Here is a 13,923-nt window from a genome sequence, read left to right on the forward strand (position 1 = left end):
AATATGTCATGGAATTTGTTATCTTTTTCTCAATAAAAATTATTTCGTTAAAAAAAAAAAATATCCTGTTACCAACTGACAACATAGCTTGAGCTTAAAGGGACGTAAATGCCCATAGATAGATTACACCTTTACAATATACGCTTGTAGTAACTGATCACTGTTTTAGTGTTAATAGCTGGATATTATCAGGGCACCAGCATTTTAAGTACTGCAGATGCTCAGGGCATCAGTGGGGCTTGTAATCATGTTAGCAATTACAAAACGGAGTAATTACCAGATGGTACAAGCACCTTAGATTCTCTGAGCAAGTGCTGAGTTTAAAATACTGGTGCACGGTGCATACTTAAATACACTCCTGAAACAGCTATAGCTTTTATTAGAAGCATTTTTGCTAATGCATGTATATTACAAAAAATGCTTCTATTCAATACTTAAGCGCAATCATGTGGATTTCATTTTGGTTGGAATGTCCCTTTAAACGGGACATGTGACAGAGCACACTGCCAACAGAATCCTCTTTTCCTTTGTTCTCATTTGTTGAAATGTAGCACTTTCCTACAACAGCATACTGACGTAGGCTCAAGAGCGTACACGCGACAAGCATAATATGGCAGCAGTGAGCATACCCCAGTATGCTATATAGTGCATAAGACACGTGCTCGCTCCTGGGCTTAACTTAGTATGTGATGTAAAGAAAAGACACAAGCACGCTACTAACCTTAACTCAGTATGCTCTCGTGAATAGCAGCCAAGTTACAACAAAGGATACCAAGCAAATGAGGTAACAGAGACTGTAAAGTGTTTTTCGGTTTTATTTTACGTACGCTTATACACGTTTAACCCTTTCATGACGGGGGCAAATTTTCACGATCAAAGCGAAATTGCAAAGTAAACATTTGTAGGAAAGAGGAAGTCACATGATTGTCGATGCATTGGATCATGGGGGACTGCCTACTATGCCAGCCACTTCCCACAGTCCAATTGTTTTCTAGAAGCTAAAACATTCTGTGCCGTCCTAACGGCGTTACAGCCCAGTCCTTCAAAAGAGACATAAATCTGACAGCAACATTACAGTGACAAAATGCTCCGTGGGTTTTACCTCTGCACATGAAGCAATACACTACTGGGATCTAGCTGAGCATGTCTGGTGAGCCAATGACAAGAGGCACATATGTGCAGCTAGCTCCCAGTAGTGCATCACTATTCCTGAGCCTAGCTAGCTATAGAACAGATGGAAGTACATTTTAAAATAGAAATAAATTGAACAAATACGCACACGCACTGTACGCAGGGCTGGTATATACGCACACGCACTGTACGCAGGGCTGGTATATACGCACACGCAATGTACGCAGGGCTGGTATATACACACACGCGCACTGTACGCAGGGCTGGTATATACACACACACGCACTGTAAGTGATACAGCAGCTGGTAAATACGCATACGCACTGTACGCAGGGCAGGTATATACACATACGCACTGTACGCAGGGCAGGTATATACACATACGCACTGTACGCAGGGCAGGTATATACACATACGCACTGTACGCAGGGCAGGTATATACACATACGCACTGTACGCAGGGCAGGTATATACACATACGCACTGTACGCAGGGCAGGTATATACACATACGCACTGTACGCAGGGCAGGTATATACACACTGTACGCAGGGCAGGTATATACACATACACACTGTAAGTGATACAGCAGCTGGTAAATACGCATACACACACGCACTGTACGCAGGGCTGGTATATACACACACGCACTGTACGCAGGGCTGGTATATACACACACGCACTGTACGCAGGGCTGGTATATACACACACGCACTGTACGCAGGGCTGGTATATACACACACGCACTGTACGCAGGGCTGGTAAATACACACACGCACTGTACGCAGGGCTGGTATATACACACACGCACTGTACGCAGGGCTGGTATATACACACACGCACTGTACGCAGGGCTGGTATATACACACACGCACTGTACGCAGGGCTGGTATATACACACACACGCACTGTACGCAGGGCTGGTATATACACACACACGCACTGTACGCAGGGCTGGTATATACACACACACGCACTGTACGCAGGGCTGGTATATACACACACACGCACTGTACGCAGGGCTGGTATATACACACACACGCACTGTACGCAGGGCTGGTATATACACACACACGCACTGTACGCAGGGCTGGTATATACACACACACGCACTGTACGCAGGGCTGGTATATACACACACGCACTGTACGCAGGGCTGGTATATACACACACGCACTGTACGCAGGGCTGGTATATACACACACGCACTGTACGCAGGGCTGGTATATACACACACGCACTGTACGCAGGGCAGGTATATACACACACGCACTGTACGCAGGGCTGGTATATACACACACGCACTGTACGCAGGGCTGGTATATACACACACGCACTGTACGCAGGGCTGGTATATACACACACGCACTGTACGCAGGGCTGGTATATACACACATGCACTGTACGCAGGGCTGGTATATACACACACACGCACTGTACGCAGGGCTGGTATATACACACACGCACTGTACGCAGGGCTGGTATATACACACATGCACTGTACGCAGGGCTGGTATATACACACACACGCACTGTACGCAGGGCTGGTATATACACACACACGCACTGTAAGTGATACAGCAGCTGGTAAATATGCATACGCACTGTACGCAGGGCAGGTATATACGCATACGCACTGTACGCAGGGCAGGTATATACACATACGCACTGTACGCAGGGCAGGTATATACACATACACACTGTACACAGGGCAGGTATATACACATACGCACTGTACACAGGGCAGGTATATTCACATACGCACTGTACACAGGGCAGGTATATACACATACGCACTGTACACAGCGTAGGTATATACACATACGCACTGTACGCAGGGCAGGTATATACACATACGCACTGTACGCAGGGCAGGTATATACACATACGCACTGTACGCAGGGCAGGTATATACACACTGTACGCAGGGCAGGTATATACACATACGCACTGTACGCAGGGCAGGTATATACACATACGCACTGTAAGCGATACAGCAGCTGGTAAATACACATACGCACTGTACGCAGTGTTGGTAAATACACATACGCACTGTACGCAGTGTTGGCAAATACACATACGCACTGTACGCAGTGTTGGTAAATACACATACGCATTGTAAGCGATACAGCAGCTGGTAAATACGCATACAGCTGTACGCAGGGCTGGTATATACACATACTCACTGTAAACGAAAAAGCAACTGGTAAATATGCATATGGCTGTACGCAGGGCACAATGAGTAAACGATACACAAAGCAGCTAGTTCATACACATACGGATGTACGCAGAGCTGCTAAATACACATATGCGCTGTAAGCAATACAGTAGCTGGCAAATAAGCATACGGCTGTACGCAGAGCCCAGTAAGTTATACCCACAGCAGCTAATCACACAGCACCTGTTGCATACAGCAGCCAATCACACAGCACCTGGTGCATACATCTGTACGCATAGCACAGTAAGTTGTACACACAGAAACCAATCACACAGCACCTGGTACATACAGCAGTCAATCACACAGCACCTGGTGCATACGGCTGTACGCAGAGCACAGTAAGTTATACACACAGCAGCCATTCACACAGCACATGGTACACATAGTAGCCAATCACACAGCAGCTGGTGCATACGGCTGTAAGCAGAACACAGTAAGTTATATACACAGCAGCCAATCACACAGCAGGGCTGGTATATACGCATACGCACTGTACGCAGGGCTGGTATATACGCATACGCACTGTAAGTGATACAGCAGCTGGTAAATACGCATATGGCTGTACGCAGGGCTGGTATAAACACACACGGGCTGTACGCAGGGCTGGTATATAGACACACGCACTGTACGCAGGGCTGGTATATAGACACACGCACTGTACGCAGGGCTGGTATATAGACACACGCACTGTACGCAGGGCTGGTATATAGACACACGCACTGTACGCAGGGCTGGTATATAGACACACGCACTGTACGCAGGGCTGGTATATAGACACACGCACTGTACGCAGGGCTGGTAAATACGCACATATGCACTGTACGCAGGGCTGGTATATACGCACATATGCACTGTAAGCGATACAGCAGCTGGTAAATACGCATACGCACTGTACGCACGGCTGGTATATACGCATACGCACTGTACGCACGGCTGGTATATACACATACGCACGGCTGGTATATACACATACGCACGGCTGGTATATACACACATACGCACGGCTGGTATATACACATACGCACGGCTGGTATATACACACATACGCACGGCTGGTATATACACACATACGCACGGCTGGTATATACACATACGCACTGTACGCAGCAGCTGGTAAATACGCATACGGCTGTACGCAGGGCTGGTATATACACATACTCACTGTTAACGAAAAAGCAACTGGTAAATATGCATATGGCTGTACGCAGGGCACAATGAGTAAACGATACACAAAGCAGCTAGTTCATACGCATACGGATGTACGCAGGGCTGCTAAATACACATATGCACTGTAAGCAATACAGTAGCTGGCAAATAAGCATACCGCTGTACGCAGAGCCCAGTAAATTATACGCACAGCAGCCAATCACACAGCACCTGTTGCATACAGCAGCCAATCACACAGCACCTGCTGCATACGGCTGAACGCAGAACACAGTAAGTTATACACACAGCAGCCAATCACACAGCACCTAGTGTATACGGCTGTACGCAGAGCACAGTAAGTTATATACACACACAGCAGCCCATCACACAGCACCTGGTACACACATCAGCCAATCACACAGCACCTGCTGCATACGACTGTACGCAGAACACAGTAAGTTATACACATAGCACCTGATACACAAAGCAGCCATTCACAAAAAACCTTATGCATACGGCTGTACACAGAACACACACAGCAGCCAATCACACAGCACCTGGTGTATACGGCTGTACACAGAGCATAGTAAGTTATACACACAGCAGTCAATCACACAGCACCTGGTACACGCAGCAGCTGGTAAATACGCATACGGCTGTACGCAGGGCTGGTATATACACATACTCACTGTAAACGAAAAAGCAACTGGTAAATATGCATATGGCTGTACGCAGGGCACAATGAGTAAACGATACACAAAGCAGCTAGTTCATACGCATACGGATGTACGCAGGGCTGCTAAATACACATATGCACTGTAAGCAATACAGTAGCTGGCAAATAAGCATACGGCTTACGCAGAGCCCAGTAAATTATACGCACAGCAGCCAATCACACAGCACCTGTTGCATACAGCAGCCAATCACACAGCACCTGGTGCATACATCTGTACGCATAGCACAGTAAGTTGTACACACAGCAACCAATCACACAGCACCTGGTACATACAGCAGTCAATCACACAGCACCTGGTGCATACGGCTGTACGCATAGCACAGTAAGTTGTACACACAGCAGCCAATCACACAGCACCTGGTACACACAGCAGCCAATCACACAGCACCTGCTGCATACGGCTGTACGCAGAACACAGTAAGTTATACACACAGCAGCCAATCACACAGCACCTAGTGTATACGGCTGTACGCAGAGCACAGTAAGTTATACACACACAGCAGCCCATCACACAGCACCTGGTACACACATCAGCCAATCACACAGCATCTGCTGCATACGACTGTACGCAGAACACAGTAAGTTATACACATAGCACCTGATACACAAAGCAGCCATTCACAAAACACCTTATGCATACGGCTGTACGAAGAACACAGTAAGTTATACACACAGCAGCCAATCACACAGCACCTGGTGTATACGGCTGTACACAGAGCATAGTAAGTTATACACACAGCAGCCAATCACACAGCACCTGGTACACACAGCACCTGGTGTATACGGCTGTACGCAGAGCACAGTAAGTTATACACACAGCAGCCAATCACACAGCACCTGGTACACACAGCACCTGGTGTATACGGCTGTACACAGAGCATAGTAAGTTATACACACAGCAGCCAATCACACAGCACCTGGTGTATACGGCTGTACACAGAGCATAGTAAGTTATACACACAGCAGCCAATCACACAGCACCTGGTACACACAGCACCTGGTGTATACGGCTGTACACAGAGAATAGTAAGTTATACACACAGCAGCCAATCACACAGCACCTGGTGTATACGGCTGTACACAGAGAATAGTAAGTTATACACACAGCAGCCAATCACACAGCACCTGGTACACACAGCAGCTGGTGTATACGGCTGTACGCAGAGCACAGTAAGTTATACACACAGCAGCCAATCACACAGCACCTGGTACACACAGCAGCCAATCACACAGCAGCTGGTGTATACGGCTATACGCAGAACACAGTAAGTTATACACACAGCACCTGGTACACACAACAGCCATTCACAAAACACCTTGTGCATACGGCTGTACGCAGAGCACAGTAAGTTATACACACAGCAGCCAATCAAACAGAGACCAGTGAATACAAATAACTTCCTGTCTCTATGATCTGTTTCTTGTCACCTCTCATGTCCCCTTTGTGAAATGAGCATAATTTCAGGTCCCAGCTCCCTCCCCGGTGACCAATCCCTTCCATAAGGTACAGAGCAGCTCCAGGGCCACTAACCGTCAATATCCCCCAGGGTGAGCTCGTCACCCAGCTCGGTCAGGGTCTCCATACTCTCCATTCTGCCTCACGGTTGCTGTCACGGGCTTTGCCTCACAGAACTGTCATGACGCCATGTTGGGGCGTCCTCACAAGCTGCTGTGAGGTGACGTCTTCATTTGCGTTCCACGAACAGACCGCTGTCCAATCCGAATAGTCTGAAGCTGCTTCCAGAAGGAGGCTTGGAACGTCCCACCCCTCTCAGGAATCCTCACACCCCTTCCCTAAACACAGCGCGTGCAGGCTGTTTTGTTGTCAATGAGACCAGACTCGGCCGGCCAATAGAAAGATTTTGCGTGCTGTGGGGTGATACTACGTCATCGATCAGGGGATGTTCATTTACATACGAGACCCCTCCCATCAAAACAATGGTAGCCACGCCCGGCTTCACGCTGACAGCTGTAAGAGCTCATAGTTAACCCTTTCGCTTCCGCTGTGCTCGCTCACGCGCGTGTTCCCGCTTTTTATACGATTGCGAATCATTGCGTGCGTCAGACTCCAACTCCATCACCTAATAATGGCGAACCCGCTGCTCTGTGTATCTGAGGCTTTGTATGTTACTATAAAACCTGTCAGGAGCCTGTATCCCCTCATTTTATGTTCATTTATATTATCGTCTCACATTATCTTTGTTATATTTATCCCCTCATATTATGTTAATTTATATTATCGTCTCACATTATCTTTATGTTATATGTATCCCCTCATTTTATGTTCTTTTATATTATATTCATCCCCTCACTTTATGTTCATTTATATTATATTTATCCCCTCACTTTATGTTCATTTATATTATATGTATCCCCTCACTTTATGTTCATTTATATTATATTCATCCTCTCACTTTATGTTCATTTATATTATATTCATCCCCTCACTTTATGTTCATTTATACTATATTCATCCCCTCACTATGTTAATTTATATTATATTCATCCCCTCACTTTATGTTCATTTATATTATATTCATCCCCTCACTATGTTAATTTATATTATATTCATCCCCTCACTATATGTTCATTTATATTATATTCATCCCCTCACTATATGTTAATTTATACTATATTCATCCCCTCACTTTATGTTCATTTATATTATATTTATCCCCTCACTTTATGTTCATTTATATATTTATATTATATTTATCCCCTCACTTTATGTTCATTTATACTATATTTATCCCCTCACTTTATGTTCATTTATACTATATTTATCCCCTCACTTTATGTTAATTTATATTATATTCATCCCCTGAACCCCTCACTATATGTTCATTTATACTATATTTATCCCCTCACTTTATGTTCATTTATATTATATTCATCCCCTCACTATATGTTCATTTATATTATATTCATCCCCTCACTATATGTTAATTTATACTATATTCATCCCCTCACTTTATGTTCATTTATATTATATTTATCCCCTCACTTTATGTTCATTTATATATTTATATTATATTTATCCCCTCACTTTATGTTCATTTTTACTATATTCATCCCCTCACTTTATGTTCATTTATACTATATTTATCCCCTCACTTTATGTTCATTTATACTATATTTATCCCCTCACTTTATGTTCATTTATATTATATTTATCCCCTCACTTTATGTTCATTTATTCTATATATATCCCCTCACTTTATGTTCATTTATATTATATTCATCCCCTGGACCCCTCACTATATGTTCATTTATACTATATTTATCCCCTCACTTTATGTTCATTTATATTATATTCATCCCCTCACTATGGGGCCTATCTATCAAGCTCCGAATGGAGCTTGATGCCCCGTGTTTCTGGCGAGCCTGCAGGCTCGCCAGAAACAGCAGTTATGAAGCAGCGGTCACAAAGACCGCTGCTCCATAACCTGTCCGCCTGCTCTGAGCAAGCGGACAGACGTCGCCGGAATTCCGATCGGGTTGATTGACATCCCCCTGCTGGCGGCTGATTGGCCGCAAGTCTGCAGGGGGCGGCGTTGCACCAGCAGCTCTTGTGAGCTGCTGGTGCAATGCTGAATACGGAGAGCGCATTGCTCTCCGTATTCAGCGAAGTCTGGCGGACCTGATCCGCACTGTCGGATCAGGTCCGCCAGACTTTGGTAAATAGAGGCCCATATGTTCATTTATATTATATTCATCCCCTCACTTTATGTTCTTTTATATTATATTTATCCCCTCACTTTATGTTCATTTATATTAGATTTATCGTCTCACGTTATCTTAATTTATATATATATATATATATATATATATATATATAATTTTGGTGAGCCTGTGCGAATTGTAACCTCAGTTTCCTGTTCTTAGCTGACAGGAGTGGAACCCAGTGTCTGAAGCTGCTTCCAGAAGGAGGCTTGGAACGCCCCACCCCTCTCAGGAATCCTCACACCCCCTTCCCTAAACACAGCACGTGCAGGCGGTTTTGTTGTCAATAAGACCAGACTCAGCTGGCCAATAGAAAGATTTCTTTCTAATTGCACGGTGAGTCCATGGATAATCTAATTACTATTGGGAATATCACTCCTGCCCAGCAGGAGGCGGCAAAGAGCACCACAGCAAAGCTGTTAAATATCACCTCCTTTCCCTCCAACCCCAGTCCTTCTCTTTGCCTACGTTAGAGCAAGGAAGTGGTAAAGTTTAGGTGTTAGAAAGAAGATTCGTCAAGCAAGATTTTATTATTTTTCAGCAGTGCAAGATTGTTCTGCTTTGTCCTAGTGTGTAGCCGTAGTCCATATCAATCTCTTCAGTAGAGCAGTGGTGGCTTTCAAGCAATGGGAACTTGTGGGGTACAATCCTCACTGCGTCTCCCATATAGTTAATGCTGCCCTAATACTGAAAGCCTGAGTAAGATTACTCAGTCTTTATCTCCTTTTCCACAGGTCCATGTGAGGGAGAAGACCTCTCAAACCTAGTGAGCTGCCTTGCTGTTCTATGAGGTAAGTGCTGAATTTATTTTTTCTGGGCTAAATGCACGTTCCATTAATAAATGGGACACAGGAATTTCTCCTATATGTTTAGGGGAACATATACAGGAAAGGCAGTATTTGTTGAGGAGTTTATATAAGGCTCATGTTTGGTGTGGTGTTCACTTCTCCCGGCGGCTTGACTTTGAGAAACATTTTGCCTACCCGGAGATTAATTTTTTAGACTCCCACGATGGGCGGGGCTAGCTGAGGCGGCAATTGCTTTGCGCGCCTTTTTTCTCCACTTCCTGATCAGAGTGGTGACTAGATCTGTTAGCAGACGCAGGGAAGCGCAAGATAAACGCTTATACAGCTTTGTTAGACCGGACAGCTTTTCACTGTGCTTCAAGACGAGTTCCGGATTGCTTCTACTAAAGGGAAATTCTATCCAGTGTCGGCAGGGCAGGTAGGCACCACAGCTAAGCTGAGGTGTAGAGGTTGTCCGGAGAGTTTGTGTATTTTTTATCTATTCCCTTGCTACAAAAAAATAAAAAAGGAAATGTAAAGAATCAGTGAGTAAGGTTTCTGACACAGTCGTGGCTATTGCGAATGTTCCCTCCCAGAAGTCTGAGGAGGAAGATACTTCGGTAGCATCTGAGGGTGAAATCTCAGACAGTGTAACTCCTTTTGATGCTGAAGTTGTAGCCTTCAGATTTAAGCTGGAACACCTCCTTTTGTTACTTAAGGAGGTCTTGGCTACCTTGGACGACTTTGACACTACAGTCGTAGGCAATCCTAAAAAGTCTAGCAAGCTAAACAAGTATTTTGATGTACCTTCCATGGTGGAGGTTTTACCTGTACCAGATCGGGCTACAGAGATTATTGCTAGGGAATGGGAGAGACCGGGTATCCCTTTTTCTCCATCCCCTATTTTTAAAAAGATGTTTCCTATAGCAGACTCTATCAAGGAGTCTTGGCAGACAATCCCCAAGGTGGAAGGGGCAATTTTCACTTTAGCCAAGAGAACCACTATTCCCATTCAGGATAGTTGTTCCTTTAAAGATCCTATGGATAAAAAGTTAGAGGGGTTGCTCAAAAAGATGTATGTTCACCAGGGTTTACAATGGCAACCTGCGGTGTGTATTGCTACCGTCACTAGTGCGGCGGCATACTAATTTGATGCGTTGTCTGATTCTATTCAGTCAGACACTCCCCTTGAAGAGATACAGGATAGGATCAAGGCCCTTAAGTTAGCCAATTCCTTTATTACTTATGCTTCGCTACAGGTTATCAACCAGGGAGATAACATTTCTGGGTTTGCCGTACTGGCCCAGAGAGCATTATGGTTAAAATCCTGGTCTGCGGATGTGTCGTCTAAGTCCAAGTTTTTGGCGATTTCTTACAAGGGTAAGACCTTGTTTGGGCCAGGATTTGCGGAGATTATTTCCGACATTATGGGTGGAAAGGGCCATTTCCTCCCTAAGGAATAAGCAGAAGGGACGTCAGAGTAATCTTTGTTCCTTTCAAAATTTCAAGGGTAAGCCTCTCCCTCTACAAAGCAGGAACAGTCCAAGCCTTCCTGGAGGTCCACCCAGTCTTGGAACAAGGGAAAGCAATTAAGAAGCCCGCTACTGGCTCAAAATCAGCATGAAGGGTCTGCCCCCGATCCGGGACCGGATCTTGTGGGGGGCAGACTTTCCTTCTTTACTCAGGCGTGGGTTCGGGATGTTCAGGATCCCTGGGCAGTGGATATCTTGTCCCAGAGATACAAGCTAGAGTTCAAGACCTTTCCTCCCAGGGGCAGGTTTCTGTTCTCAAGATTATCTGTAGACCAGATAAAAAGAGAGGCGTTCTTACTCTGTGTTCGAGACCTTTCCGCTCTGGGAATGATATTTCCTGTTCCAGTGCAGGAATAGGATCTGCGTTTTTACTCCAATCTATTTGTGGTGCCCAAAAAAGAGGAAACTTTCAGACCAATTCTAGACCTCAAATGTCTAAACAAGTTCCTCAGAGTACCGTCCTTCAAGATGGAGACTATTCGTTCCATTCTTCCCTTGGTTCAAGAGGGTCAATTCATGACAACTGTAGATTTAAAGGATGCGTACCTGCATGTTCCCATACACAAGGACCATCACAAGTTTCTGAGGTTCGCATTTCTTGACAAACACTTCCAGTTTGTGGCTCTTCCATTCAGCCTTGCCACAGCTCCCAGAATTTTTTCAAAGGTCCTGGGATCTCTGTTGGCGGTGCTCTGGTTGCGGGGGGTTGCAGTAGCGCCTAATCTGGACGACATCCTGGTTCAGGCACCATTCTTTCAACAAGCAAACTCCCACAGGGAGATGTTGTTATCCTTCCTGCAATCTCACGGATGGATGGTGAATCTAGGAAAGAGTTCCTTAATTCCGGCTACAAGAGTAGTATTCTTGGGAACCATAATAGAGTCCCTATCAATGAAAATATTTCTAACAGAGGTCAGAATATCAAAGATCTTAGACTCCTGTCTGGCCCTTCAGTCCTCTCCTCGGCCGTCAGTGGCTCAATGTATGGAGGTAATCGGTCTGATGGTAGCTGCCATGGACATCATTCCGTTTGCCCGTTTCCACCTCAGACCTCTGCAGTTATGCATGCTAAGTCAATAGAACGGGTATTATGCGGATCTGTCTCTGCGATTACCGTTAGATCAGGCAACAAGAGATTCTCTTCTTTGGTGGTTGTCTCAGGATCACCTCTCCTAGGGAACCTGTTTTCGCAGACCCACCTGGGTGATTGTGACAACGGACGCCAGCCTGCTGGGATGGGGAGCAGTCTGGGGCTCCCTAAAGGCTCAGGGGACATGGACTCGGGAGGAGTCTGTTCTCCCCATAAACATTCTGGAGCTGAGGGCAATCTTCAATGCTCTTATAGCCTGGCCTCAGTTAGCTTCGGCCCTGTTTATCAGGTTCCAGTCGGTCAACATAACTTCGGTGGCTTCAGGGGGGATCAACCATCAGGGGGGAACTCGGAGTTCCTTGGCCATGACAGAGGTAGCCAAGATTATTCGGTGGGTGGAAACCCACAACTGCTGTCTATCTGCGATCCACATCCCAGGAGTGGACAATTGGGAAGCAGATTTTCTGAGCAGACAGACCTTTCACCCGGGGGAGTGGGAACTTCACCCGGAAGTGTTTTCAAGCTTGATTCTCAAATGGGGACAGCCAGATCTGGATCTCATGGCATCTCGTCAGAAGGCCAAGCTCCCGAGGTACGGGTCGAGGTCAAGGGATCTCAGGCTCTACTGATAGATGCACTGGCAGTTCCTTGGAATTTCAGTCTCGCATACCTATTTCCTCCGTTCGCTCTTCTTCCTCGAGTCATTGCCCGAATCAAACAGGAGAGGGCGTCAGTGATCCTCATTGCTTCGGCGTGGCCTCGCAGGATTTGGTATGCAGACCTGGTGGAGATGTCATCTCTCCCTCCTTGGAGACTTCCGCTGAGGAACGACCTTCTACTTCAAGGGCCCTTCCTTCACCCAAATCTAGTTTCTCTGAAGCGGACTGCTTGGAGATTGAACGCTTAATTTTATCTAAGCGTGGGTTTTCTGAGTCGGTCATTGAGACCATGAATAAGGTTCGGAAGCCTGTTACCAGGAAGATTTACTACAAGATATGGCGTACATATATGCATTGGTGTGAATCCAGAGGCTATTCTTGGAGTAGAGTTTGAATTCCTAAAATTTTGTCTTTTTTCCAAGAGGGTTTGGAGAAAGGATTATTGGCAAGTTCTTTGAAGGGTCAAATATCTGCCTTCTCTATTTTGTTACATAAACGTTTGGCGGATATATCGGACGTGCAATCCTTTGGTCAGGCCGTAGTCAGAATCAGGACTGTGTTTAAACCTGTTACTCCTCCCTGGAGTCTTAACCTTGTTCTTAAAGTTCTTCAACAGGCTTTGTTTGAGCCTATGCATTCCCTAGATATTAAGTTATTATCTTGGAAAGGTTTTTTGTTTCTTGTTGCAATTTCTTCTGCCCGCAGAGTCTCCGAGCTCTCAGCGTTGCAATATGAATCCCCTTATCTTATTTTTCATTCTGATAAGGTAGTTCTGCGTACTAAGTTGGGTTTCCTTCCTAAGGTTGTTTAGGATAGGAACATTAATCAAGAAATTGTTGTTCCTTTATGTCCTCACCCTTCTTCCCATAAAGAGCGTCTGCTGCACAACCTAGATGTGGTGCGT

General features: G+C 45.4%; 1 protein-coding gene across 1 annotated transcript in view; it reads right to left on the reverse strand.

Moving 5' to 3' along the window:
- SREBF2 (sterol regulatory element binding transcription factor 2) overlaps positions 1-6,917 on the reverse strand; it is a 244,640-nt gene extending 237,723 nt beyond the window's left edge. Inside the window, exon 1 of the mRNA XM_053721355.1 lies at positions 6,762-6,917. Coding sequence (XP_053577330.1) covers positions 6,762-6,822 — 61 coding nt within the window. The 5' untranslated portion in view covers positions 6,823-6,917. The remainder of the gene's footprint in view (positions 1-6,761) is intronic.
- Positions 6,918-13,923: the final 7,006 nt, after the last annotated feature.

The sequence above is a fragment of the Bombina bombina genome, chromosome 7, assembly GCF_027579735.1.
Source record: "Bombina bombina isolate aBomBom1 chromosome 7, aBomBom1.pri, whole genome shotgun sequence".
In the NCBI taxonomy this organism is placed as follows: Eukaryota; Metazoa; Chordata; class Amphibia; order Anura; family Bombinatoridae; genus Bombina; species Bombina bombina.